Source organism: Ambystoma mexicanum, chromosome 2p (genome assembly GCF_040938575.1).
Source record: "Ambystoma mexicanum isolate Mex_15411 chromosome 2p, UKY_AmexF1_1, whole genome shotgun sequence".
NCBI classification, from domain to species: Eukaryota; Metazoa; Chordata; class Amphibia; order Caudata; family Ambystomatidae; genus Ambystoma; species Ambystoma mexicanum.
In genome coordinates, this window is record NC_090923.1 from 950216658 (window position 1) to 950241412 (window position 24755).

The 24755-nt window shown below is 48.9% G+C and overlaps 1 protein-coding gene across 2 annotated transcripts in view; it reads left to right on the forward strand.

Moving 5' to 3' along the window:
- Nucleotides 1-24755, forward strand: part of LOC138566953 (zinc finger protein 208-like) — a 644285-nt gene that overhangs the window by 201055 nt on the left and 418475 nt on the right. For both annotated transcript variants that reach the window (XM_069644731.1, XM_069644732.1), the window contains exon 2: nt 6699-6825. In XM_069644731.1, coding sequence (XP_069500832.1) covers nt 6699-6825 — 127 coding nt within the window. The remainder of the gene's footprint in view (nt 1-6698; nt 6826-24755) is intronic.

Here is a 24755-nt window from a genome sequence, read left to right on the forward strand (position 1 = left end):
CTCCAGTTGGAAAAAACTTGCTGCCATTGGCAGAGCGTAGGTCTTCTTCTAAAATCTATTTCACAACCGGACAATAGTAGTGCGGACAGACAACCACGGCTCTGTCTTATATAAACTGTCTGGGTTGTGCGAGATCCCGGTCCCTGTGGATTCTGGCGTTTTGTATAGGTTACTGGGCAGGGACTCTTCTTTCCTTTCTGCAAGCGATCGACATCAGGGGAATTGACAATGTAAGGGCGTACTTGCTGAGAATGGTATTCTCAGTAGCAAGAGAGATAAGACTCTGTCCATCTTCCGAGAAATTTGCAGGAGATTTAGGGATCCATGGATAGACCTGTTTGCATCTCCTCTCGACGCCCAGGTCCTGCCCCAGATTCTCAACAAAGTGGTGTGATTAATCTGGTATTGTCATCCTTGCTTCCGTGGGGGGGGGGGGGGAAATCCTCCCCTAATATGGCCAGGGTGAGACAGACTCTGCCTGATCCTGACCCTGGGGGCGGCTATATGAGGGAGGACCACCTAGGGGAGGTGACTCTCAGGCAGAACCGATGACCTTGGTGGAAGAAAGCACATACCCACCTTTTTCCTTAAAGGATACTTCCACTGCCCACCAGGGCTTGAGGCATGCTGCTACCCTCACTCCTCCCCTATGTGTAGAGTTGGTGTATCTAAGCTCCAAATTCCCTCAAGAGGATATGCGGACAACTGAAAAGAGGGGAAGCCTGGGAATAGTGAAGGTCCCTCTTTCGGTAGTTTGGTATCCATTCCCTCTGAGTGATCTGAAACCTAATTTGCCATTTAAACTGTATGAAGTACTTATCCAAATTCTACATACAAATCATTAAAATTGTCCTTTATAAGTACTAAAAATGTTTCTTCAAACTCAGCATACAAATCATCAAGTTCATCATGCAAAACTACTGACAATGCTTCTTCAGACTCTGCCTACAAGTTGTTGCAAACTGACTTGCCTTTTTCCAATGAAAGAAATACTGCAAGGAGGAAGCTGAGCCAAGCAATGAAGATCAGTAATGACCGAGAACGCAAGCAGTGCTCTAGTTGTTGCAAGCGCATATCAGCTGGTGGAACATTTAAACTGGGAAACCAATCGACTCAGCAGAGCTGGTTGGAGAGGTTGAGTCCTCTCTGTACTGACTGAGAGTCTGCGGGGTGAGCACAAGGTCCGTGGAGCCAACAAGCACACAGGAGAAACTAAAGAAGGCAGATTGTGTAGGTTGGTAAGCTGCGAGACCGCCAGAGGAGGAAGGACGACCTCCTGATGCACAGTGGTAACCAAAAGTCACCTCTGCACCGCCGCAGCCTAGGGAGCACGGAAAAGGAAAGCGAGAACCGTGAGTGAGATGAGAACCACAAGGCGTAGGCGGTGAACCCGAACACAGTAAGAGGGATGCCAGCGAGCCACTGCAGGTTCACTGCGGGGAAAGCAGTACCCACTACATCAGACAGGTGAGGGAGAATTGAACACCGGGGCATTACGCAATGGAACCGAAAGCAAATGACGATAAATGAAGCAAATGAGACTAAACGAAAGTTGCCATATTTCTTAAAGAAACAGATCAGAACAGACATATAATAATAATTGTTCTTTTATAATTGTTCTTTTATAACACGCGTAATACCAGAGATTGGTTTCTATGCACAGGATTGGGATTCAAACCTGTGTTGCGCTACGTTGTCTTGCTTCCAAGACGCACATGTTTCCCCTGAGCTATCCCCCCCGCCTCACCAAGAGAAGGGCATGAGAGATTGTCAAATTTGGGAATGTGCGCTAGACTCATATAAGAAAGCCCTGGCAGGAGAGTATACCAGGCATTGTAAGTCATAAGAGTCTGTGGGCCTCATTAGGACCCTGGCGGAGAGGGTTTTACGCCAGCGTAGTGCATGGCGTACCTCTCCGCCATACTACGAGTTCCCGTAGCGCCATGGCGGCCTTTTCCGCCTGGTTTTACCAGGCGGAGAAAACCATGGCGCTACGGGACCTCGTTGTTAATTACGCCACCGTATTTTACGGTGGCGTAATTAACTCCTTCCCCACTCCCATTATACCCTATGGGGCAAAAATGGGAATGGGGAAGGGCAGAATGGGGATTGGGGATTTACCGCCCCGCCAAGGTCGGAATGGGGCGGTAAATCCGCCAACCCCCATGGCGCTATCGGCGGCTTTCCGCCATGCTTCGCGGTGCATTTAGCACCGCGAAATCCGCCTGGGTCCTAATGAGGCCCTGTGTATGAGGAAAGCAAATACTTACGTGAGAGAATCCTAGCAGGAGAATACACTGGGTAAGAACAGATTGAGCAATCTCTATAGAATATGCAGAGTGAGAAAATCCTGATAAGGATACATCAAGAAAATAATCATAGAGTGTAATTGAGATATCAAGAAGTAAGAAGAAACCTGTCAGGAGAGTTCACCAGCTAGTCTATCAAGAACCAGACTGTCAGCCAAGCTACTGTGTATATTAAGTTTATTTTGATCGAGTGCAACTTAAGGAACCAGTATAAAGCTGAGTGAGTTGAAAACCAGGGGAAGGGAATTGCCCTCTGGACTTCATTTGCATGGAACTTTTGTGTTTGTGTTGGACTTAAGCATTTTTCTTTTGGAACATTTGCACACTTTCCAATGCCAAAGACCTTTCCCCTGTCACCTTTATAGTTGATTTTTAGAATGTGAGGGTCAGAATAGTACTTTGTACACAGGATGCTTTGCTTTGGACAGCTTGACAAAGGAACCGACCTATTCGTTTTGTTTTAGGTAGGGAAAATACCTCTTAGAGCAGGGACAGAGGCATTTATTCCAAAACCCATTTCTGTTTCACAAGTCTATTGCCAAAACCATGAATCACCTGTGTCCGAGTTTCGTTCCTGACTTCTCAAAGTGGGTAGGGGGCATTGCACGCCCTGCTAATAGACTGCTATGAGACCCTGGTTTGTGCCCCCACCTCTAGATTCCCATAATTCCACAGATAAGGAAAATAAGGGAGTGCTCAGGCAAAGCAATATTGGTGGTTCCTTTCTCACTGAGGAGGGGTTGGTTCCCGGTTCTGATCGAGCTACGGTTGAGACCCCTGTGGGTGTTATCTGGGTGGTGATACCCCCTAAAGGAGGTGGAAGTCCGTTCATCTGTCCATCCAGTCTAATGGGGGTTTGGGGAGCAGGGGTGTCTGGAAGTTTAAAGAAGGGGATTGCAGAGGCTAGGACTTTCCTTTTAGGTGGCATAAGTAGTCCAACAGGCTTGTCGGTCTTCTACACTTTGTATGATCATCACTGGGCCAACTTTGTGTCATGGTGTGGCAGAAAGAACCTTTACGCATTAGAGAGAGGCTCTAATTCTTTCAGCATTAGAGATTCCAGTGATTTCACAATTCTTGCTTCACAGGGCTTCAAAGGGCTATAAAGGGACTAGTCGTGTGTTCCTTGCAAGCACAGTGGGCTGCAATTCGAGCATTTAGGGAGCATTGGTCCCCTCCTCTGGGGACTGTAAAACACCAAAGGGTGTTTCACTGCCCAGGCCCCGGGGATCTGTTGCTCAGGTGGCCAGGGCACAGCCATCACCTTTGAATCCAGACCCTGGGGGTGGACAAGTGTGAGAGGATCACCTGGGTGAGGGGTCCTCGGGGAGTGGGGGAGGAGCACCCATTGGCGAGACATGGTATCCCCTTCTAATATACCTCTGTCCCATCCTATTTTATACGCTATTCCAACTTCAGTCCCCCCACACCCCTTTTCTATACAAACACTGAGACGAGGAAGAGGAGATCTGATACTACCCATTCAATACATTGGACAAGTCCCACTAATAAGATCAGGCAAGGTCAGGCATGTGATCTTCATCACAAACACCTAGTACCTATTAGCTCTCCTCGCATGGTTAAAAGGTGGAACACTAAGACGCACTCTGAGCAAAGCGAGTCACGAGAAGGAGCAGTTCTTCCAGTGCGAAGCAGGGGACCAGGGAGAATACTTTCTCTGGAGCCACTGAAGCGGGGCTGATCAGGAATGCCGAGTTGTAAGGAGTTCAGCTGCATGCTCGCATTGCCCCGTGACCGCTGAGCGTTCAAGTGGTGAGCGAACGAGAGAAGAGGATGGCACCTGCCAGGTGCTGTGGTAAGCAGCACGCTCCCCTCCCCAAGGCGAGAACCAAGCGAGGGAGGATTTCGGAGTCCACGGGTGGTGGCCTTTGCAAGAGAGGAGGAGGCGTCACTACGAGGAAGACTTCGTCTACACGGCCGGTGAGTGATGCAAGAAGCCGTGCCGTGCATCGCACACGTTGAAGGTTGCGCAATTGCTTTAGAAGTCTGAAGTAATGAAAATGTATGACTGTTTGAAGAGAAGATACTGTATCAAGTGAGTGCTCCTGCGAGGTGCGCTTGCATTTTCGAAACACTGTGTGGTGAATGAAAGTGCAATGTAAAGTGAAAGGCCATGTGAAAAGGGAAATGTGAGCAAAGTGACATTTGAAACAAGCCCGGAGCCCGACCGAGGGAAGCCTGTGTAAATGTGATTGTAGCTTGGGGAAGGGAGCCCCATACATTGTGATCGAAAAGGTTTGAAACCGGCATAGGGAAACCTAAATTGCACTTTGGTTATCAGAAGGAAAGGAACTTTTTGTTGAACTGTTTTGCAAGCTGCAAGGTGATCTGGGCTAGAGTGAAAGAAGGCTGAGAGGCCCAGCAGACAAACTAAACTCTTTTCGTGCCACCCCAAGTGGGCCCTGGTCCATGAAACAAACTGCACCCTTGTGTCCAAAGCCAGAGTGTGTTGCAAGGTCCACGTGTGCCACCTTACCCCATGCTACAAAACGTGGGGAAGGGAGTTTACTCAGCCATACTGACATTTCCTTTCAACACTGATTTTTCCTTTTGCATAATACATTCCCCATTACACATTTATTGTATTAGAAAGAGGACAGGCATTAGGTTTATTAGTATAATTTTACTTTGACTAAAGACTGACTAGGACTGTATTTTCTTTTTGTTTGATGGTCGAGATTACTCCCATCTTAGTTATAGGGCAAGATGGGAGTTTTCCAACCCTTCTAAAACCATTAATAAAGGTTTTAAAACTTGCAGCTCTTGTCAGTGTCTACTTGTGATACCATGCCTCCCTAACCAGACCAATGCGCCTTAAGAGCACAGATGTCTCAAGGCAGTGGAATAGTCTGGTGACCCTCCTTGGGATTTACCTTTTAGCTCTAAACATGTTACAGGACCCCCACTTTCAGCCCTCGGGGTCCATTGATGTGAAATGTTTAACTTTGAAAACCACGTTTTTAGTGGCGATCACTTGAGCCATGAGACTGGGGTAAATTGGGGGGAGCTTTTTTGTAGAACGCCTTTTTTTAAGGTCCTGAGAAAGTTTCTTATTTAGTGGTGTGACCCTTCCTTTGTTTCCAAAGTTTCCTCTAGTTTCACAGGTCTCAAGAGTTTTTATCAGCCTTCTTTCCAGCGCCCCGCTCTCCTGAGGAAGAGGCTTGGCACTATCTGGATGTCAAGAGAGCAGTATTGGAATACCTTGACCGCATTAGTCTCGGGAGGATAGCTCAGGGGCAACGTGCTCGCCTTGAAGGCAAGACGACATGGAGCAACACAGCTTCGATCCCCAGGTCCGCGCTTAGAAACCTCTGTGTATTAAGCGCGTTATAAATAACCTATCATATCATATATGTCTAAATCCATTAGGAAAACTGAAATTTTGCTGGCTACCTTTGGGCCTAGGGGAAGTGGCCCAAAGGCATCCACAGCCACGAGTAGTGGGTTGATTGCGACGCTTAAGCTGATGGCTTATGAACAAGCAGAGAAATGTCCCAGGGGCCCGATTCAGGGGGATCCACAAGCGGAGTTGCCACCTCTTGGGCTAATGCGCAGGGTGTGTCTCTTTAAGTCATCTGCAGGGCTGCCACATGGTCCATTCCCAACACATGTACTAGGCACCATCAATTATACGTGGACGGTCATTTGGAATTGGGAGTGTTGCAGTCCGGCGCTTGATTAATCTGCATGTCCAGCTCACTATGCATGATATTTGGTGTCTGCAGCGTTTCTTAAAGTCAGGCTCCTTCTCCATGGCCTTGGAGCATCTCAACGTAAAGTACTGGGGCGATGAAGAGGGACGTTGAGGTACTGATTTGATTACTTGCTTTAGTGCTACTTTTCCTCATCCCAGTACGGACATCTGCCCTCTTCCTCCATGGATGGGGAGGGGCACCATGACAGAGCTGAAAAAAGAACTGAGGCCTCAATGGTAACGAGAGGTTATATCTCCAGAGGAGGAGGGCCAGGGCTAACAAGAAAATTGCTTGGCAGACAGTTCCTGGAAGGAGGCTGAGCCGGTCAATGGTCAATACTGGGATGAAGAAGAGTAGGACTAGGAGTACTGAAGATTACCTGTAAGTAATCTGGCTATGCAAACTGAAAGATTTGTATGTTTGATCCAAACGTCTTGTGTTGGATCAGGCCAGTCGCGTGTCAGGAAATGTGGATGTATGCAAGTGCTCCTCAGCTTTGAGGTTGGAATGCTCTTTCTTTGTGTTATGAGCAGGGTCTTGGTTGCTTCACATTGTGCCAGAAATGTAGCAGAGGATAGGAGGATATTTCATCATCCATGGGAAACCTATCGTGTGTGTGTGTCGGTCTCAAAGAGTGTCACTTAATGCATAATTCAATGCTTTATCCTTTCAGGGACCTGTTACCTTCAGTGATGTTGCAGCCTATTTCTCCGAGGCAGAGTGGAGGCTTCTAGACAAACGCCAGAAAGAGTTTTACCAGAATGTAATGAAGGAGATCCATCAGGCTTTGATTTTATTAGGTAAGAGGCTTTCTGATTTTTTTTTTATTTTGTTTATTCCGTTGCTGGGTTAGTAGCTAAGCTATAACGTTCAGTGGTTGTGGGACTTGCACTGTGAAGTACATCCGATTCTGTAATGTGCAATAGAGGGGAGTTGAAAGAACGGCCTTAATTGACTGAAAATATGTTCTGGTAGACGTCTATTCATGTTTTTCTTTTAAAAGCGTGTCAACCTTTGATGGTTTGGGATTCGCTGGTAGACCGTGAACTTTTCCAAGTCAAAAAGTGAGAAGATTTTTTTTTGTAACGTCATTAGATTTTCGGACTCACTTGGCTACTGGACTTGGCGCACCTTGGAGTGGAAGTCTATATTTGGTAAGCTCCCAGATAGGAGTTGTTTGCAAACTCCAAGTTTGGATTTCTCACTGAAGGAGATTTAGTCAATGATGACATTCGTCAATCAAAAATAGTGGAAACAGTCTGGTGCGTTTTAGAGCCTTTCTGGGTCAAAGGAATAATAACAAAGCAAGGGTTTTGAGTGCATTAATCTTGCCAGTTGCCTTCACGCCCAAAAGCAGGATAGTTAAGACCCCATTGTTTACCACTGTTATCTAGATTTCTTCTGAGGTAGAAAACCCTCCAATTCACTGACTGAACCATACGCATTTCTTTTTTTTTACTCTTTATTTAGGTTGCAGGTTAGCAGGTCATATCGGGCCCTCGGGCCACACAATTGCAACAATTCAACAACAGCAATGTACATCTTTTACAAATCAACGTTTCTTATGCGTTACATTTTCAGGTTTTATCCTTTCTTTGTTCGTCTAGGTAAGCTTTGAATGGGCCCCAAATGTCTTTTGATCTACTTATCACGTTTATCGAGCAGATGTATCACTGCTCAAGGTCATTTACAAATGTAATTTCCCTTAACCACTCCTGGGCAGTTGGTGCTCTCCTTGACTTCCACTTCAACATTATACATTTTTTGCAAGAATAAAGCCTATATTAAACAGCCTTTGTATTTTGATGGACACTTTGCCTATGTCTCCCAGCAAATACTTCAGTGGTGTGAGTGGCGGAGGAATTCCGGTCATTTTATGCAATGCCTTGGATATCTTGTGCCAAAACTGTATAATCTCTGGACATTTTCAGTACATATGCATTGAGTCTGCCCCATCGTACCCACATTTCATACATTCATTCGTCGTACCAGGATAAATGCACGCTATGTTTTCTGGGGTTTGATGCAATTGGTTGAATATTTTAAACTGTATAAGCCTGAGATGGGCTTTGAGGGATGTCTCTCTGGTCAACAAACAATATTTTTGCCATTTGGTTTCGTCAATGGTTATTTCTAGGTCTCTTTCCCATTTAAGTTTCGCTTTATTATGTTGCTGTTGGCCCAACTGAATTGACACATACAGCCTGGAAACCAATCCTCTGGGCATCTCTTCATTCATTATCCTTTCTAATCGTGAACGGGGCACGTGTTCTTGTGGAAAGGATGGCCATTTGCGACATACTGCCGCCCGAATGTGGAAATATTGCAGCAATTTAACAGGGTTATTTCCCAATTTATCCCTGAATTCCTGCTGAGTTACGAAAGTCCCTCCCGGAAACAGGTCACCTCTCATTATTCCCTCTGGATCCCAGGCTTTCTGTATGTCCGAGTCATATGTTGGTGGTAGTCCAGGGCAGTGCCATAACGTTATATGGTGTATCTATGTTCAATCTCTTATATACAATCTCTTGTGTATCCGCCTCCACCGTTGCGCGTAGCGGTGCGAACAGGCATGAGTTCACATCCTTCCCTTCAAAAATTATGGCTTTCCGGTCTGCAGGAGCTGCCCCATATCGTTCCAGTGCTAGGTGTGCTGGGGCTGTAGTTTGTGAATACCAGTACCCCGCATACTGTGCCACCATAAAATACAGCTCGAAGTCTAGGGTGTCCAGTCCCCCCTCAGTTTCGTAAGGTTCCGACAGTCCCTCCCAGCTGATTCTAAGCACCCCATACCGCCAGACAAATTGTATCGCCATGGATCGAAGTCTGGTGAAAAATCTACGGCCTGGCCATATCGGAATCGAGCATCTGGTATTCAGACCACACCGCCAGTTTGGTTGTTAATACATTAAGGTAGGCTTCATGGTTATCTTCGTATAGCGTCTGTTGATTGCCAGAGACCAGTTCTCCAAGCAGTGCTCCAGATAAGATTTTGAGGTGGGAGTATTTTACGCATGATTTTTCAAATTAGAGAGTAAATGCAATTTCAGGAGAGTAAAAATGATTTTTCTCCTCTGCAAGAGAGTAAAGCCTATCCAACACATACACCCAATGCATACGTAAAATCGGACTTGTAGACCAAAAGTGTTGTAGATCAAAGTTGCCTGGCTTGTGCAGAGCCCTTCACTCCTCATGCAAACGGCACATCCCGTCTGAGCACATATTAACAGCACATCACTCCACTTGATAATGGCATATATCCTCCCTGAACATGCTAGCTACGCATCTCCTCTTGACACATACTAACGAGTACGACACGTACTCTGTGCACATGGTAAAGGCACATCTCCTTTCAGCATTTTTAGAGATGTGCTGTTAGCATTTGAAGAGCAAATTTGTGTCATTTGCATGTGTAAATTGCACCTTTACACCGTGCGCATGCTAACAGCACACCTCTATGCATATGCTAATGGCAGACATTGTTTTCACGTATTGATAGAACACGTTCTGTTTAGCAAGCCTGATATTTGCACACGTTGACAGGACATATCTCTACCCATAGTGACCTAAAACCTCTTCTCTGCGCATGCTATTGGCACATCTCTTCTCGTCTGCTAACGGTGCATCTTCTCTGCGCACATACTAGTGGGGCAGCTCTCTACATGTGTGCATGTGCACAGAGAAGATATGCATGGTAACGACAAGCCTTCTTTACGCACATGCTAATGGGACATACCCTCTCTGCACATGCTAACTGCACATCCCATCCCTGCATATACCAACTGCACATCCTGTGCAGCGATGGGATGTGCAGTTAGCATATGCAAAATCAACATCCTGTCTCTGTACATGCTAACGGCACATCTCGGCTCTCCATGCTAATTGCACTTCTGTTCCATGGCACGTGGAAATGACACATCTTTACTAAGTACGTACTATGGGGACATTTCTTCTCTGCGAGTGCTAACGTAGCATCTCCTCTTCCCATGCTATAACGGCACATCTCCTCTCTGCCAGTCTTAATGGCAGGGCTCCCTTCTGCACTGGCTAATGTTGGCAAAGCACATGCTAACATTGCATCCAAAGAAAGGGTGGAAAGCTACCCGACGGAAGGGTGGCCTGCAATTCCCAAGTTCCAATTACGTGACGCAGCCTTGATGGGTGTGGCGCAGAGGGAAGACTGCAGAGGAGTCGCTTCTTTCGTACAAGAAATGCAATAATGAAGAATGACCGTTCACACAAGTTACTATCAGTGCTGGAAATTGACAAAATGTACTGGGGCCAAATGTACCCGATTTTCACCCTCCCCTTTCCTTATTCAGCCTGACTTGAACATGTCCTCGCCAGCCCCCACCACAATACCCAAGAGCGCTCCCCGGCATTCTGCTCTGTTTCCTGTAATAAATCAAGTACCATTCGAAATGGGATAATAACTGTTACCACAGTGCTTAAAAGCTGAAGGAATTTGGCTAAAAGCGCTATGTAAGAACACATACTCCCTTTCCACATGTTATTGGCATGGCCTCCGTACACATGCAGCAGCACATCTCCTCTCTGCACATGCTAACTGGGCATTTCTTTTCTGCATGCGCCAGTGGCACATGGCCTCCCTGCATGTGCTATTGGCAAATATATTCAGTTCAGGCTAATGGAACCGTTCATCCCTGCATGGGGTAATGGCTCATCCCTCATGGTATAGCCCAAAAGCAAGCGCACGTCTTACTACAGCCAGCATAACTTTAAAAATTATACATTACAGAGCAGGTTTGCAACAGGCCATGGTGCAGCAAGTAAAGGAATAATTGCAGATGTGTTGGCTCCCGCCCCTTTATTTCAGCACTTTGAGGGGAGAGGTGGGGGTGGCTGGTGGCTTGTGAGAGTAAGCCGACCTACCTGACCTCCCACCCATGCAGTGGCACAACAAAACCTACATTTTGGGGGGCGGGAGAGGGGGAGGGGAATTAAGTTGTGATGGGAGGGACCACTTCAGAAAATAATACAGGATTCTTTTTATCAATAACATCCAGGAAGGTAGATGTAGTATTAATGCAGGACAGTATGTAAAAGGTATACATAACCCATAATAGACAGAACTCACATTAGCTGCCTCACAGAATGCAAAAGTGTTCATGCATGTATAGAGACAATCAATTGGAAGGAAGGAGAACACTACACATACCATAGCATTAGAAGCTACCAGGAAGGTGTCTTCATCCAGACAGACTGAGATAAGAAGTGGGATATCGTTTTCAAATAGTGTTGCCATTACATATCAAAAGCAACAAATGCCTGTGGTGTGCGATATAAATATTCTCACTATTAACACAGTGAAACCATGAATAAGGCTTTTATGAAGATCATACCATGCAATATTGAGAGGTTCGGCAATACAAGATTAAATGAGATGCCCAGGATCACACATTGGTTAAAGGGTAAAGCTGTGATTTGTGCCAACTCTGCAATTTATGCATTTGAACACTTTCTGTTCCAGTTCTTACCATGAACTAAAACAATCTTATTTTATTTTTTTTTAAAACAGGACTTGGAAAGTACGCAAATCACATTACCAAACATGACAGTTTTAAAACAAAATATTAAAGATGGGTGTTATGCAAAATGGGAATGATTCTAGCTTAATTCTCTCGATCATTAAGGGAAGTATATAAGAACCAGCATACCAATCGATGTGATTTAACAGATTTAATCTGGGTTTGTCTTTTGTATTTTAAAGCTTTAAATACTTCCAAAACAATGGCTTGTGACATTTTCATTTATAAACGGGCATAAAAACCTTTGACCGTTACCAAAAAGCAAACCGTTTTTTTGTGTCAAACAAGCAAACCTTAAAATATTCATGCCCGAGGCTTGCAACATATGGTCCGCTCTCTTCTGTCTACCAACCCTCCACCCAAATGACCTACATAAGAAGAAAGATCAAGTAATGGGCTAAACGATACCAGCAGCATGCAAGAAGGCAAACCTCAAAGAAGACAGCACAGTAATGTAAAATACATTAGAGGATTTGACCAGGATCACTATCATCTGCTGGCAAATCCAGGATACCAACATGAACACTGTTGTTCCATAGTCTTGAATTTGGATACTTAATCACCTCTTGGACTAACAGTTTAGACCATCGTTGGAGGCAATTGCCTAGGTTTTACAGAACCCCATCTGATCAAACCAATTTCTAGACCTTTACCATACAGATGATATGTTAATTTTTATAGCAACCCCTATCTGGTAGAGGTACAATGTTGATAATAGCAGATGTTGTTCTGCAAAACCAAGTACATATGCAGGCAGGTTTATAAACTTCAGACATAGGAAAGGCTTAGCCAGCCTTGCTGGAATGCGATATTCTAATTTTGCATATGAACACATCTCTGCAATCGGGGCTTCACACACTGAGCTAACTTCTGAACCATTGTGGCACTCAATTTATCAATATGCACTTCACCATTGCCTATTGCATATGATCAACATAATTCCCTCAGGAAGGAAAGAATGCTACAGAGTTGTGCCATGAGGAACACACAAACTATGTATTCCACAGTGAACACAGAAAGCAATACATGATGAATTGATCAAGGCAGAATGCACTTGCTTGCCAAAACGGAAAGGCAATGGGTTTAGAGCCTCAGCAGCACCGCATAAAATATCCTGATGCGTGCTATTTAAGACTGGTGAACAATGGAATCTTACTTACTCAGATCAGCTAGCCTTGTGGGGTCCCCTCGTAGGTGGGGGCCCTGGACAAGTGCTCCTTTTGCCCTCCCATAAAAACGTCTCTGCCCCCCATGATGGAGCCCAGTTAATTTTTTGATGGTCCTAACTGCCAAAATATAACTTGTTTCTAGGGGCACCACAAATTATAGCAGATCTAGGAAAAGGAGTATTGAAAGAGGGATTTTTCGCTTCATCACTATTTGGCCAAGTATGTTGACTGAGAGACGGGCTGTCACAGAATTCACAATTTGAGTTGCGTGTCAGCACCGTGTGTGTGTTTGTGGAGGGAGGGGTCTCTGTAGGTTACAACACAGCCCTACTGCAGGCACATTAAGCTGTTTTACTGGTACTAAAATATGTGACTTGCATATAAAAGCGTTCTAGGGTAGACACTTTATATGACTGCAGTATGTTTGCACCTGTTACTTTCACAAGAAAGTGATGGATGTAAAGCTTATTCAAACATTGCTAATCCCTATGGCCATTCCCACCCAGTTCCTGCTCATCCTCACCCAAAACACCTCCTCCTGGAAACTCTTTCAGTTCGCTTTAATCAAGCCTTACCATCCACCTTTGCACTGGAAGGGCCTGTCTGTGTTTTTCAAAACCGTCTTCTGAGAGTTGGTGATTTAATTTGGTTGGTAAACCCACGACTGGTGTAAACCAGGCCTGTCTTCAGCCATTCCATTCATAAGCACTGTGTGTGTGTCTTTCACTGAAGACCTGAAAAAAAAAACAAAGCACTGGCAAAGCCAACAGTTTTGTCTTGTGTATAAGGCATTTGCCAGGCACTGCTTTTAGCTGCCAAGGTACTCGCCCTATTTTGCATCTGCTAACATCAATGGCCAGTTCATATCACTATGGCAGTGCCTGGCAAGTGCCTTTCCCATGCCTACATGAAAGCCGAACAAGTTGGCATTGCCAATGCTTGCTTTTCATGTGTGAGGATTGTTGCTTCATTCTGTGAAAACCGCAGTGCCTGTACAAGTTCACTTTAGAGGATAATGCTGCTGTATGCTGCTGGGAGACGTCCTGGCTGTGTTTTTATGGTTCAAAGCCAAACGCTTATTGAAGGAGTCTTTTCACTTGCTCCAAGAGCACCCTTCTCTTTGGCACGTGACTGATCGCGTAAGCTCTAATGCCATTGAATGGCTATGTAACACTACGTTCCCACAACCATTTTGATGGGACAAGAAGCATGTTTTGTCGCCTTACAAATTAACAATAAAATAAATAATTGATAAACAGGCAGCGTGTACTTTCTTTACACACTCGCATCTGATGCATTGTCAAAGGAAGCTGCTGTGGTCTAAAGCACAGGGCATGTACTCCTAGGAAAAGGCACGGAGAACGGAAAGCAGAAGCTAATGTGGAAAAGGGAAGGAGGGCCCCTCTTTCTCCCTCCACCCCCCATCACAATGGCAGATTAGATGATAACCGTAGTATAACAATATGCATGGCAAACCGTGGCCATGTCTTTAAAAAGGCTACCCAGCCTCATGGCTTCAATCAGCCATGTACACAGGCTCTCGTGTCAAACAAGCAATTGTAAAAAGCCACACGCCATCCATTATTGTGGCAGCAGTAACATTTTTACATTCTACAGTTCACGTTTTTCCGATACGGGCTTAGTTAGCTCATCCTTGCCCAATAATCTCTCCCACTGAAAGCTGAATGGTGCACCGGAGGCATCCGCAATAGGTTGAGCTATCCATAATGGATCGTAGACATTACGGGTACTTAGAAGTTATGGGTATGAACACATTTTAAAAGGGTGCATGCTTTATTGTGTTGCTCACTTAACTGTCAAAGATTTGCAAGGGGACCCGTGGACTTTCAGTTGGAAATTCATCATCATGCATAAGCAATGCTATGCTGCTGACAAAAGAAACGCTACAGTGCCATCTAGTGATGGAAAGTATGTTTCATTAATGAATAAAAACAGCGTACACGGTACGCAGAATAAAATGTAATCATGTGTATTGGCCATAATTACATGCGTAAAAAGACAAGATACGCACCTTATCTGGAGGGCTGACTCCAAGATATTTGATTCTAATTGGGGACCATCTAAATCCTAACAGATCAGTGGGTGCAGTTGTGTTCTTTGTCAGCAGGAATATTTCGGACTGTGCATTGTTTATCTTATACCCAGAGTGCACCGCGAATTCGGCCACTTCTGCCATGACTGGTTTGAGGTTTTCCTCGGGGTTACGTAGGTATAGCAATGTATCGTCTGCATATGAGATATTATCTGAGGGGTGCCTTGTATGTGAATTCCTCTGTGCGAGTGCCGTTCGCGCTTTTTTCTTGTGAGGGGGGTCTATTGTGAGTGTGAATAGTAAGGGCGAGAAAGGGCAGCGCTGTCTAGTACCGCGGGCCAGCACGAACGGTTGTGACAATGTCCAATTCATGCAGACTGACTGTTGGATTTGTGTACAAAAATCGAGTTTATCTGATGAAGTTATTGCCCATTTTACACTGTTTAAGTACCCCAAATAGGAAAGTCCATGACACTGAATCAAAGGCTTTTTCGGCGTCCAGTGACGTTGCTAGTGCCCCGGCCTCTGGATTGATCTGTGATATGATTCCAAATAGTCATCTAAGATTCAATCCCGTTGATCATGTGGGGATGAATCCCGATTGATCTGGATGTATCAAATGTATCAACAGCACTGTGATGACCGCTTTCGATATCTATGGTGGGAGACTCCCATTTTCGAGTGACTCATCCCATACTCTTAGGAGCTTTGGGTCGAGGATGCCTTTTGTATTCTTTATATATTTCAATGCCTAGTCCATCTGGGCGTGGGGACTTACCAGAGGCCAATGCATCTATAGATTCTTCTATTTCCCCTAGCTCAATCGGCCTTCCAAATTCTTCCCTTATTTCTGCTGAGAGGCCCACCCGGGGGTTCTCAGATCAATATTTTTCAGTTTCTTCCTGTGTGCTAGTGTCCGCATTGGCGTACAATGCCTTATAGTAATCCCTAAATTCCTTGTTTATTTCCTCTCCGGACGTTGCCAACTGGCATGCCTTACCCACAATTCCAGTCATGTTCTGCACCCCATGTTCGCCCCTGACCACTCCTGCCAACCATTTCCCGGGTAGGTCTCCCACCCCGTACTAACGAGCCTGAGAAGGTTTTGTCATGTATCTTTCTTCTTGGCCCGCCAGATCGCGAAACTTTGACAGATTCCCCTTAATTGCACCCAAGAGTTTACTATCTTTGGTGTTGCCATATTGGTTTTCTAGGTTCCGTATTTCCCTTTCAGTGTATCCCAGATCCTGTCTCGTTTTTTAAAGAATACCGGTAGGTGTAGAGATCAGTGTCCCTCTAAGCCACACTTTATACAGTTTCCCACACCGTGGAATATTGAGACAACGAACCCTCATTCTGTTCAAAGAACTCCACAATCATTTCTCAAATGGTTGTCACCTGTATGGTATCTTTTAGCATAGCCAATGGCATTCTCCACATAAGGGAAGGTCTGGGTATTTCCCTCATTACAAGTCTAATCTCTACTGGTGAATAATCTGATAGCGTGCATGTGTGGATCTTGCTGCCCTGTATTCTAGGCGCCCATTCCACAGATATTAGTATCGGATCAATTTGTGACATGGCATTGTGTACGGTGGAGTAATATGTGTATTCAGTGGTATTGAGGTGTTCATTTATCCATTCATCAATAATCCGTAGCTGACCCATTATTTGTTTTACCATCTGTGCAGCACTAGAACGTTTCCGTTGGGCGGTACTAGTCCTGTCCCACACCACGTCTAGCACAGTGTTTAAAGTCTCCACCCCATATGATGGGGACCTCAACCTTCTTTGCCACCTTCTCTGTGATACCATTGTAGAAGCCCGGGTCATCCACATTGGGTCCATATGAGTTCACCGATATGTTTTTCCCTGCCAACTCCCCTGTTATTTTTATTTCTGATACTTGTGTAATCTGCTTAGATCACATGCTATGCATAGGCCGACATCTAGTGGAAGCTGCAGAGTATTACAGTTGTTTTTCGAAACTCGAAAAGGGGCGTGCCAGTAATACTATCCCTATTGTGACGTCCCCTGTACCCATGATCCCTCACGCACGTAGGTCCCTCAGATTGGTTTTTTTCCGCCATCGTGAGCGGTCGCATATTTGCAGAGTGCATTTCGGCTTACGCCATTTACCTTTATAACTTAATAGTACCTCTTTCTCCAGCATGGGGTCAGGCATGGATTACATGCTCATGAATATTCCCTGTTGTCAGGCTGGGAATCCTTGGTAAAGAAAAATCAGTATCAGTTTCGTTTCTGATCTGTCTTTCGTAGTAGTAACCAATCACTGATCTCTGTGTCATACTGTCCACAGCCAATGACTGCCCTCTCCCTAAGCCCCGCCTCTGGCTGCCATCCTCAGATTTTTACTGCACGTTCAAGCGTTGGGAGTCCTCGTGCTTAGCTCTCGAGCTTTTACTGCGTGTTTCGCGCCTTTTCAGGAGATTTTTTCTCATTTTTTTCGATAATCGAGCCTCAAGCTCCACCATTTCTACTTCCGATTAACAGGGACCAGTTTTGTATTTTTTTCTACGCCCCTCAAGGGTGAAGTTTTCGTCGAGCTACGCTTCTTGGAGGATTCCAGAAGACTTGCGGCCTACATGGACATGGCCCAGGACAAGAGCTCGTCGCCCGGATCCAAGCTGTTCAGGAACTGCCCTGGATGCGGCTTACAGAATGTTTTCAAGGAGGACGAACATTCTAGATGCCTCTATTGCCTCCACGAGGACAAGACGCACGTGGAGAAGGACTGTGTGTTCTGCAAGAACCTGTCGGAACGGACCATGAAGGACCGTCGTGCCCGCCTCGCCAGCTGGTTGGCGGCAGGTGAGAAGAAGAAAAAGTCTGAGCGGGCTTCTAAGTCCTGTGAGGGCGCTCCGGCGACAGGGGCCCAACAGAAGGCAAAGCACCGCGAGTCCACGGGCTCTGGGAGCGCCGAAAGGTCGGGCTCCTCGGTTGCCAGGCAGGGCGCGTCTTCCCCGGCACCATCAACCACGAGCCAACGCTCTGGTTCGGGGAAGAGGAAGTCCGAGAACCCGGGCAAGCTTCGGGAGAAGCCCCGGTTGATCTCGACGGAAGGGGAGCGAGGCGAGCCCCCTCCCCCCAAGGTGAAGGCCCAGGACGCACCTAAGGTGGTGAAGGCCCTTACCCATCAGACGAAGGCCTCTATTGAGGGAATCGCGACATCCCTGGCAAAGCCAGTGGTGGCTCCGTCTGTGGAGGCGACCTCAGGGCCCAGAGTCTCCCTGCCACCACGGAGGGAAGCCTCTTTCCAGCTCATCGACAAGACCCCCGTGAAGACCCCGGTGGAAAAAGAGGGGGGGCACGGTGGCCATCACAGACTCGGAGTCAGCCTCTGAGGAGGAGCTGGTTGAAGCCGTGAAGAACCTTGGAGAGAGATTCGAGAAGGTTCGAACCCACGGGGCAGCCCCCCGGGAGGCTGTCGCGGGATTCGACGATGGTGACGACGGACAACCTGATCTTCCGTCCCAGCCAGTACCCGAGCCTCAGGATAGCTCGACAGCCATTTTGTTGGCGATCCAGTCCTTGTGCACGGAGATAAGGACGAGATTGCCACAGACTCCGACGGAGGACCCTGAACCAGGCCCGTCGGGAAGCCCCCCGAACAAGCGGAGGAGGATCCATCCCGCCCCGCCCTTCATGCCCGCAAGGCCTGCAGAACCCTCTTCTCCCTCGCCTGAGCCTGGGTCGGACACGGCGGAAGAAGGGACGGATGACGGGACTGACCTCCCGTCGCCCACCCCATGGGCCTCTCACCCCGACGAGATCGGCTCTTTCACACCATGATCGCCAGGGCATCCGAGCTGTTCCAGCTCTGCCCGGAGGAGCAGAAGAAGGAAGGCTTCCTCTATCAACGACGGGAGGCCAAGAGAAAAACGGTCCTCGCAGTACCGTTGCTAGACGACATTTGGGACAAGGGTCTGGCCGTCTTGAAGAATCCTTCCAAGACGCCCGCAAAAAGGGACAGATACGAGAAGAAGTACCGGGTCCCCGACACTGCCCTCCTGTGCCTCAGGGCCCAGCCTACTCCAGATTCGGTCGTCTCGGCAGCGGCCAAGAAGAAGGCGGCGGGGGCAGCTGCTTCGACCTCCACTTCCCCGCCGGACGGCGAGGGTAGGAAGTGCGACACCATGGGGTGACGGGTCATTTCGTCGGCGGCAACGACCATTAAGGCGGCCAACGCCCTGGCGATTGTGACCCGTTACGATAGGGAGCTTTGGTTCAAATTAGCCCCCCTACTGGACTTCCTGCCAGACGACAAGAGGGTGGAGGCCCTAGAGATTCTGCAGGAAGGCGAGGTAGCGTCGGACCACGCCATTATGGTGGCAACGGACATTGCCGATACCGGTTTTCGCCAGCTGGGCAACAGGGTTTGCCTGCGACGACGTGGATGGCTCAGGGCGACTGACTTCCGTCAAGACGTCCAGACCAGGGTGATGGACATGCCGTTCGACGGCAACAACCTGTTTGGGAAGACGGTGGATGAGTCTCTTCAGGCCATCAAGACGGACACGGAAACGGCCCAAGCACTGGGAGCCCTTCAGCAGCGACGGCCCTTTTGGAGTTCTGGAGGCAGATAGGGGGCCTCCAAAGGATTCAGCGGTGGCTCCCCTTCCTATCGCCAAGCGGCACGCTCCTCGTCGCAGGAGGCCTACAGAGGTTGCGGCAAGCAAGGAGGTTCCCGTCACCGTCGTCAAGGAGGCCAAGGCGGCAAGGCCTCGGCCAAGCAAGACTGAACCGGCTGCAGCGTCGGGCCCCCACCGAAGCACCCCGGTGGGAGGCCGGCTGACGAAGTTCGTCGGCGTGTGGGAGACCATCTCCACCGACCGTTGGGTACTGGATACCCTGGCCCGCGGACACTCTCTCGAATTCCAAAAGAGGTGCCCTCACATTCCTCCCGTGACCAGGAAGGAAAATCACGTCCCTCAACTGCTGTTGGAGGTAAGGGCGATGCTCAAAAAAGGTGCCATCGAGCTCGTTCCAAAGAGACTCCGGGGCTCCGGAGTGTACTCAAGGTACTTCCTCGTCAGAAAGAAGACGGGAGGCTGGCGCCCCATCCTGGACCTTTGTCGTTTAAACAAATTTATCAAAGCACAGAAGTTCAGGATGGTCACCCTCCAGCACGTGCTGGGACAGCTGGAGGAAGGCGACTTCCTGTCGTCGTTGGACCTGGAGGATGCGTACTTCCACATCCCCATCCTAAAGGGACACCGGAAGTTCCTCAGATTTGTAGTCCAGGGAAGTCACTACCAATTCAGAGCTCTACCATTCGGATTGAAGTTGGCACCCAGGGTGTTTACCAAGTGCCTAGCACCAGTGGCGGCGCGGCTGCGCCTGCAGGGGATACATGTCTACCCCTACCTGGATGACTGGCTCATCCGGGCAAGGACAAGAGAACTCGCCGTCGATCACACAGCGAGGACTGTCGGTCTACTCACAGAACTGGGATTCGCCATCAACTACCCCAAGTCCCACCTGGTACCGTCTCAGGTGGCCCTGTTCCTGGGAGCGAAGCTCGATACAGTGAGGCGCCTGGCGGCTCCGTCGGAGGAAAGAACGAAGGCCATCCTGGGCAAGGTGCAGCGCCTGCTAGCCACGGACGTGGCCAGGGTGAGGTCTGTCAAGTCCCTCCTGGGGATGATGTCCTCATGCATCTACTTAGTGCGCCTTTGCAGATTACGGATGCGCCCGCTTCAAGAGTTCCTCGACGCCCGTTGGACCCAGGCGACGGGCAGCTTCGAAGACAGGATCCCCCTCAACGAGGTGTTCCGTCGGACGATTCAGTGGTGGAGCTCCCGTGCGCACCTCAGAGAGGGCACGGACTTCCAGACCCCGGCGATCCAGGAGACGGTGACGACAGACGCCTCCCTGGAAGGATGGGGTGCCCACACCGGCGGTCTCCACGCAAGAGGCCTTTGGCTCCCGGAGGAGAAGTCGCTCCACATCAACATCCTAGAGCTCCGAGCCGTGTTCTGGGCGCTCAGATCGTGTCTTCCGTCCCTCAAGGGCAAGGTGGTGAGGATCTTCACGGACAACACCACCACAATGTTTTACATCCGGAAACAGGGAGGCACCAGATCCCCAGTCCTTTCCAAGGAGGCCCAGGATCTGTGGCACTGGGCAGTCGCCCAGGGGATGTTCCTGGTTCCCTTCCACCTGGCAGGAATAAAAAACACCATCGCCGACTCACTCAGCAGGGAGCTGCGCTCGTGCCACGAGTGGGAACTGCGCCAGGATCAAGTGGATCAGCTCTTCCAACGATGGGGCAAACTCCAGATCGACCTGTTCGCAACGGCGACGAACTCGAAGTACCAGAGGTTCGCCAGCAGGTTTCCGCAGCCGAGAAGCATGGGCGATGCGTTCTCGTTCCCCTGGGACGGCAGATTCCTATATGAATTCCCTCCACTGCCGTTGCTGCTCCGGCTCATCAATCAGCTCAAGAGGTCCCGGTGCAGGATGATCCTCGTCGCACCGGCGTGGCCGAGACAGATCTGGTTCCCGGACCTTCTGAACTTGTCGGCGTCTCCGCCAGACAAGCTTCCGGCCGATGCGGATCTTCTCTCCAGAGAAGGTGGCGCCATTCTTCACCACGACCCGGCGTCGCTGAACTTGCAGGCCTGGCTCCTGCAGCACTAGTGTTTGGAGGGTACGATATCCCAGCTGACTGCAGGCCGGTGCTTGCAAAAGCCTGGACGTCCTCAACTCTTCAGTGCTATGGACATAAGTGGAAGAGGTTCTCTGTCTGGTGCCGCGCACAGAAGATTAACCCTCTGCGGATTACGGCTCCCCAAGTACTGCCGTACCTACTGTCGCTGGTCAAAGCTGGTCTAGCTCATGCCTCCATCAAGATACATCTGGCTGCCATCTCCCGATACACCAGAACTACAGGACGGACGTCTTTGTGGTCTCATCACCTGGTGAAGGAATTCATGAAGGGACTATTCCGATCATTCCCGCCGGTGAAGGCCCCTGTCCCGGCGTGGGAGCTCAACGTGGTGCTGACCAAGCTCATGGGGCACCCATTCGAGCCTTTGCACTCGGCACCGTTGAAGTTCCTTTCGTGGAAGACCACTTTCCTCGTGGCCATCACCTCCGCACGACGAGTGGGAGAGATCCAGGCCCTATCTTGCAAGCCTCCATACTTGACTTTTCACGACACGAGGGTGGTGCTCAGGACGCACCCCTCCTTTATGCCCAAGGTGCCGTTGGACTTCCACCTCAACGAGCCCTTGGTGTTGCCAGTTTTCTTTCCGTCGCCTTTGTCGCCAGCCGAGAGGACTTTGCACTCGCTGGATGTAGCTAGAGCACTGAAGTTCTACGTGGACCGCACAAAGAGTTTTCGGAAGACATCACAGCTTTTTGTGAACTTTGGACTTGTGAACCAAGGGAAGGCTCTCTCGAAGTCTTCCATTTCCAGATGGCTCTCCGGCTGCATCATGCACTGTCACCGGTTGGCAAACCGACCGCTGCTCGGCCGTCCGAGAGCCCATTCGACCAGAGCGATCGCTGCTACTACGGCGTTCTTATCTGGTGTGCCCCTGCTGGACATCTGCAGGGCTGCTACGTGGAGGTCGACGCACACCTTCACGAGATTCTACTGCGTCGATCGGGACTCCAGGGAGGAGTCCAGGGTCGGCCAAGCAGTGCTGTGCAACCTGTTCGCCTGAAGGGCCTGGTGAGGAGGTAAGAGTGGCTTAATGTTGAGTTTATGTAATGCTTAATGTTGAGCCTTTTGCCACCTCCCGTGGTTGTGCATGTGTGTACTGCTATGTATTCTTATATTCATGAGCATGTGAATCCATGCCAGACCCCATGCTGGAGAAGGAACAAGTTACTTACCTCTAACTGTTGTTCTCCAGCATGGGTCTGGCATGGATTCACATGCAAACCCTCCCGCCTACCCCTCTGAGGCTCTTCGTTTGGTCATACTGCCACTTTACGTGCTACCAAATCTGAGGATGGCTGCCAGAGGCGGGGCTTAGGGAGAGGGCAGTCATTGGCTGTGGACAGTATGACACAGAGACCAGTGATTGGTTACTAGTACGAAAGACAGATCAGAAACGAAACTGATACTGATTTTTCTTTACCGAGGATTCCCAGCCTGACGACGGGGAATATTCATGAGCATGTGAATCCATGCCAGACCCATGCTGGAGAACAACAGTTACAGGTAAGTAACTTGTTCCTTCTGTCCTTTACCGACGCCGTGTGTCGACGCAGTGAAGACTCAAGGAAGACTATGAAGCTGACCGTCGGACGAAGATTCCGACAGCGCCACCCGGCCTTGGATGGCCCTTTCGGCCTCGGCCTTACAGTAGGGAGAGTGTGGGGTGGTCATAAACATGTATATTCCCACCATTTTCCATTGTCGCCCAGCTGTCTGCCAACAAAATGGAGCGTACTCCTTTTAAATTCTGCCCATCCTGCAATAGAAAAAAATATGTGGGTCGACAAACACAGGGTGTGCAACCTTTGTTTGCACAGAGACCATGACGAGGCTCATTGTCGGGGCTGTAAACTGCTCCGACCCAAGACCTTCAAGGACAGGCGGACAAAGCGTTTGGCCCATCACGCCATGCAGGCAGAGGCCGCCATGGACGTTGAAAGGGCGTCCAGCGAAGTCAGCGACACCGTCCCTTCGGACGGCGAGGGTGACGGGGAATTCGACGTTCCCCAGTGCCAGCCCCCGACCCTAACAGACAGGCCGGCGGTCCTGTTACAGGGAAGACACCCGGCAGCAAGGGCACACCACTCCCCCACACTAAACACACTCACCACAGCGGTGGGAGCGAAGTCGCACGCCGAGAGTCGACGACTAAGGGCAGATCCTCTGATCAGAAGTCCTCTGAGCGCCCCGAACGGCCACCTCACGACAAGCCCGCTAAAGCAAAAGACGTTCGACTAAAAAAAAAAAAAACCTGCCCGGCCTCGTGGCATCGAAAGTCACCACGCAAGCCATCCCCGCAGTCGAGACTCGACCTACACCCGGGGGTAAGCCCAGGGAGTCGGGATTGGCCCATTCTGCTGAAGAACAGACCCCCAAGGCCCCTACTTCGACCCCTATCTCCCAAAAGGTTTCCTCCAAGAGCAGGGAGCATAGAGAAAAGCATAAGTCCAGTTCCTCTAAGGATAAGGACTCAGGGAATAGGAGAGACAGACCTAGAGAGCAGTCATCCACCCCAGAACCTGTGGTTATTCCTGTCCAAGACACCTCTGTGGAGCCTGATCAAGCAGAGCAGCCTGATCCTATCTGTGTAGATGAGGAAGAGCTATATCCCACCTCTACCCCTGCCTACCCAGAGGCTATCCCCAGTTCAGCCTCACGGACCGCACAAGAGATTGAGAGTCATGAGTCGTATGACTTGTCTGGCAAATTTTTTCAAAGAACATCCACATGTTCTTACAAATCTTGCCAACACGCTTCCCACTACCCAGGCGTCTGGCTCAAAAACAAAAGACACAGCCTCTCAGTCCCAAAAACTAGCACAACCGGCTAAGAAAAGATCTTTTCCCCCAGTGGAACTGTCCGTAGAGCCAGTCCCCAAATCTCACCACCTATCCTCTGGCCTGTACGACCTGGATGCACGGGGTGATGAATACATGGATGAGGATGAGCCTTATTATGACGACGTCGAAGAGTACGACGCCTGGCAGGGTGTGGGGGTGGTGGAAATGATCAGGATCAAGATGACAGAGTCGGTAGTTTTTGCAATGGACTCACCGGTCCCGCAAGACCATCCTTTACCCGACTCCCCGGTGGACAACCAGCCCCTGTTCAATGATATACTCCTAAGGGCTGCAGAGCATTTCGGGATCGAAACGCAAGAGATCCAACAGGATAAAGATTTTGGAGAAAATATCTTTGGCGACAAGAAACCTTCAGCCCAATTTATTCCCCTGTTTAAGACAGTCCAAAGAAGGATTCAGCCTTC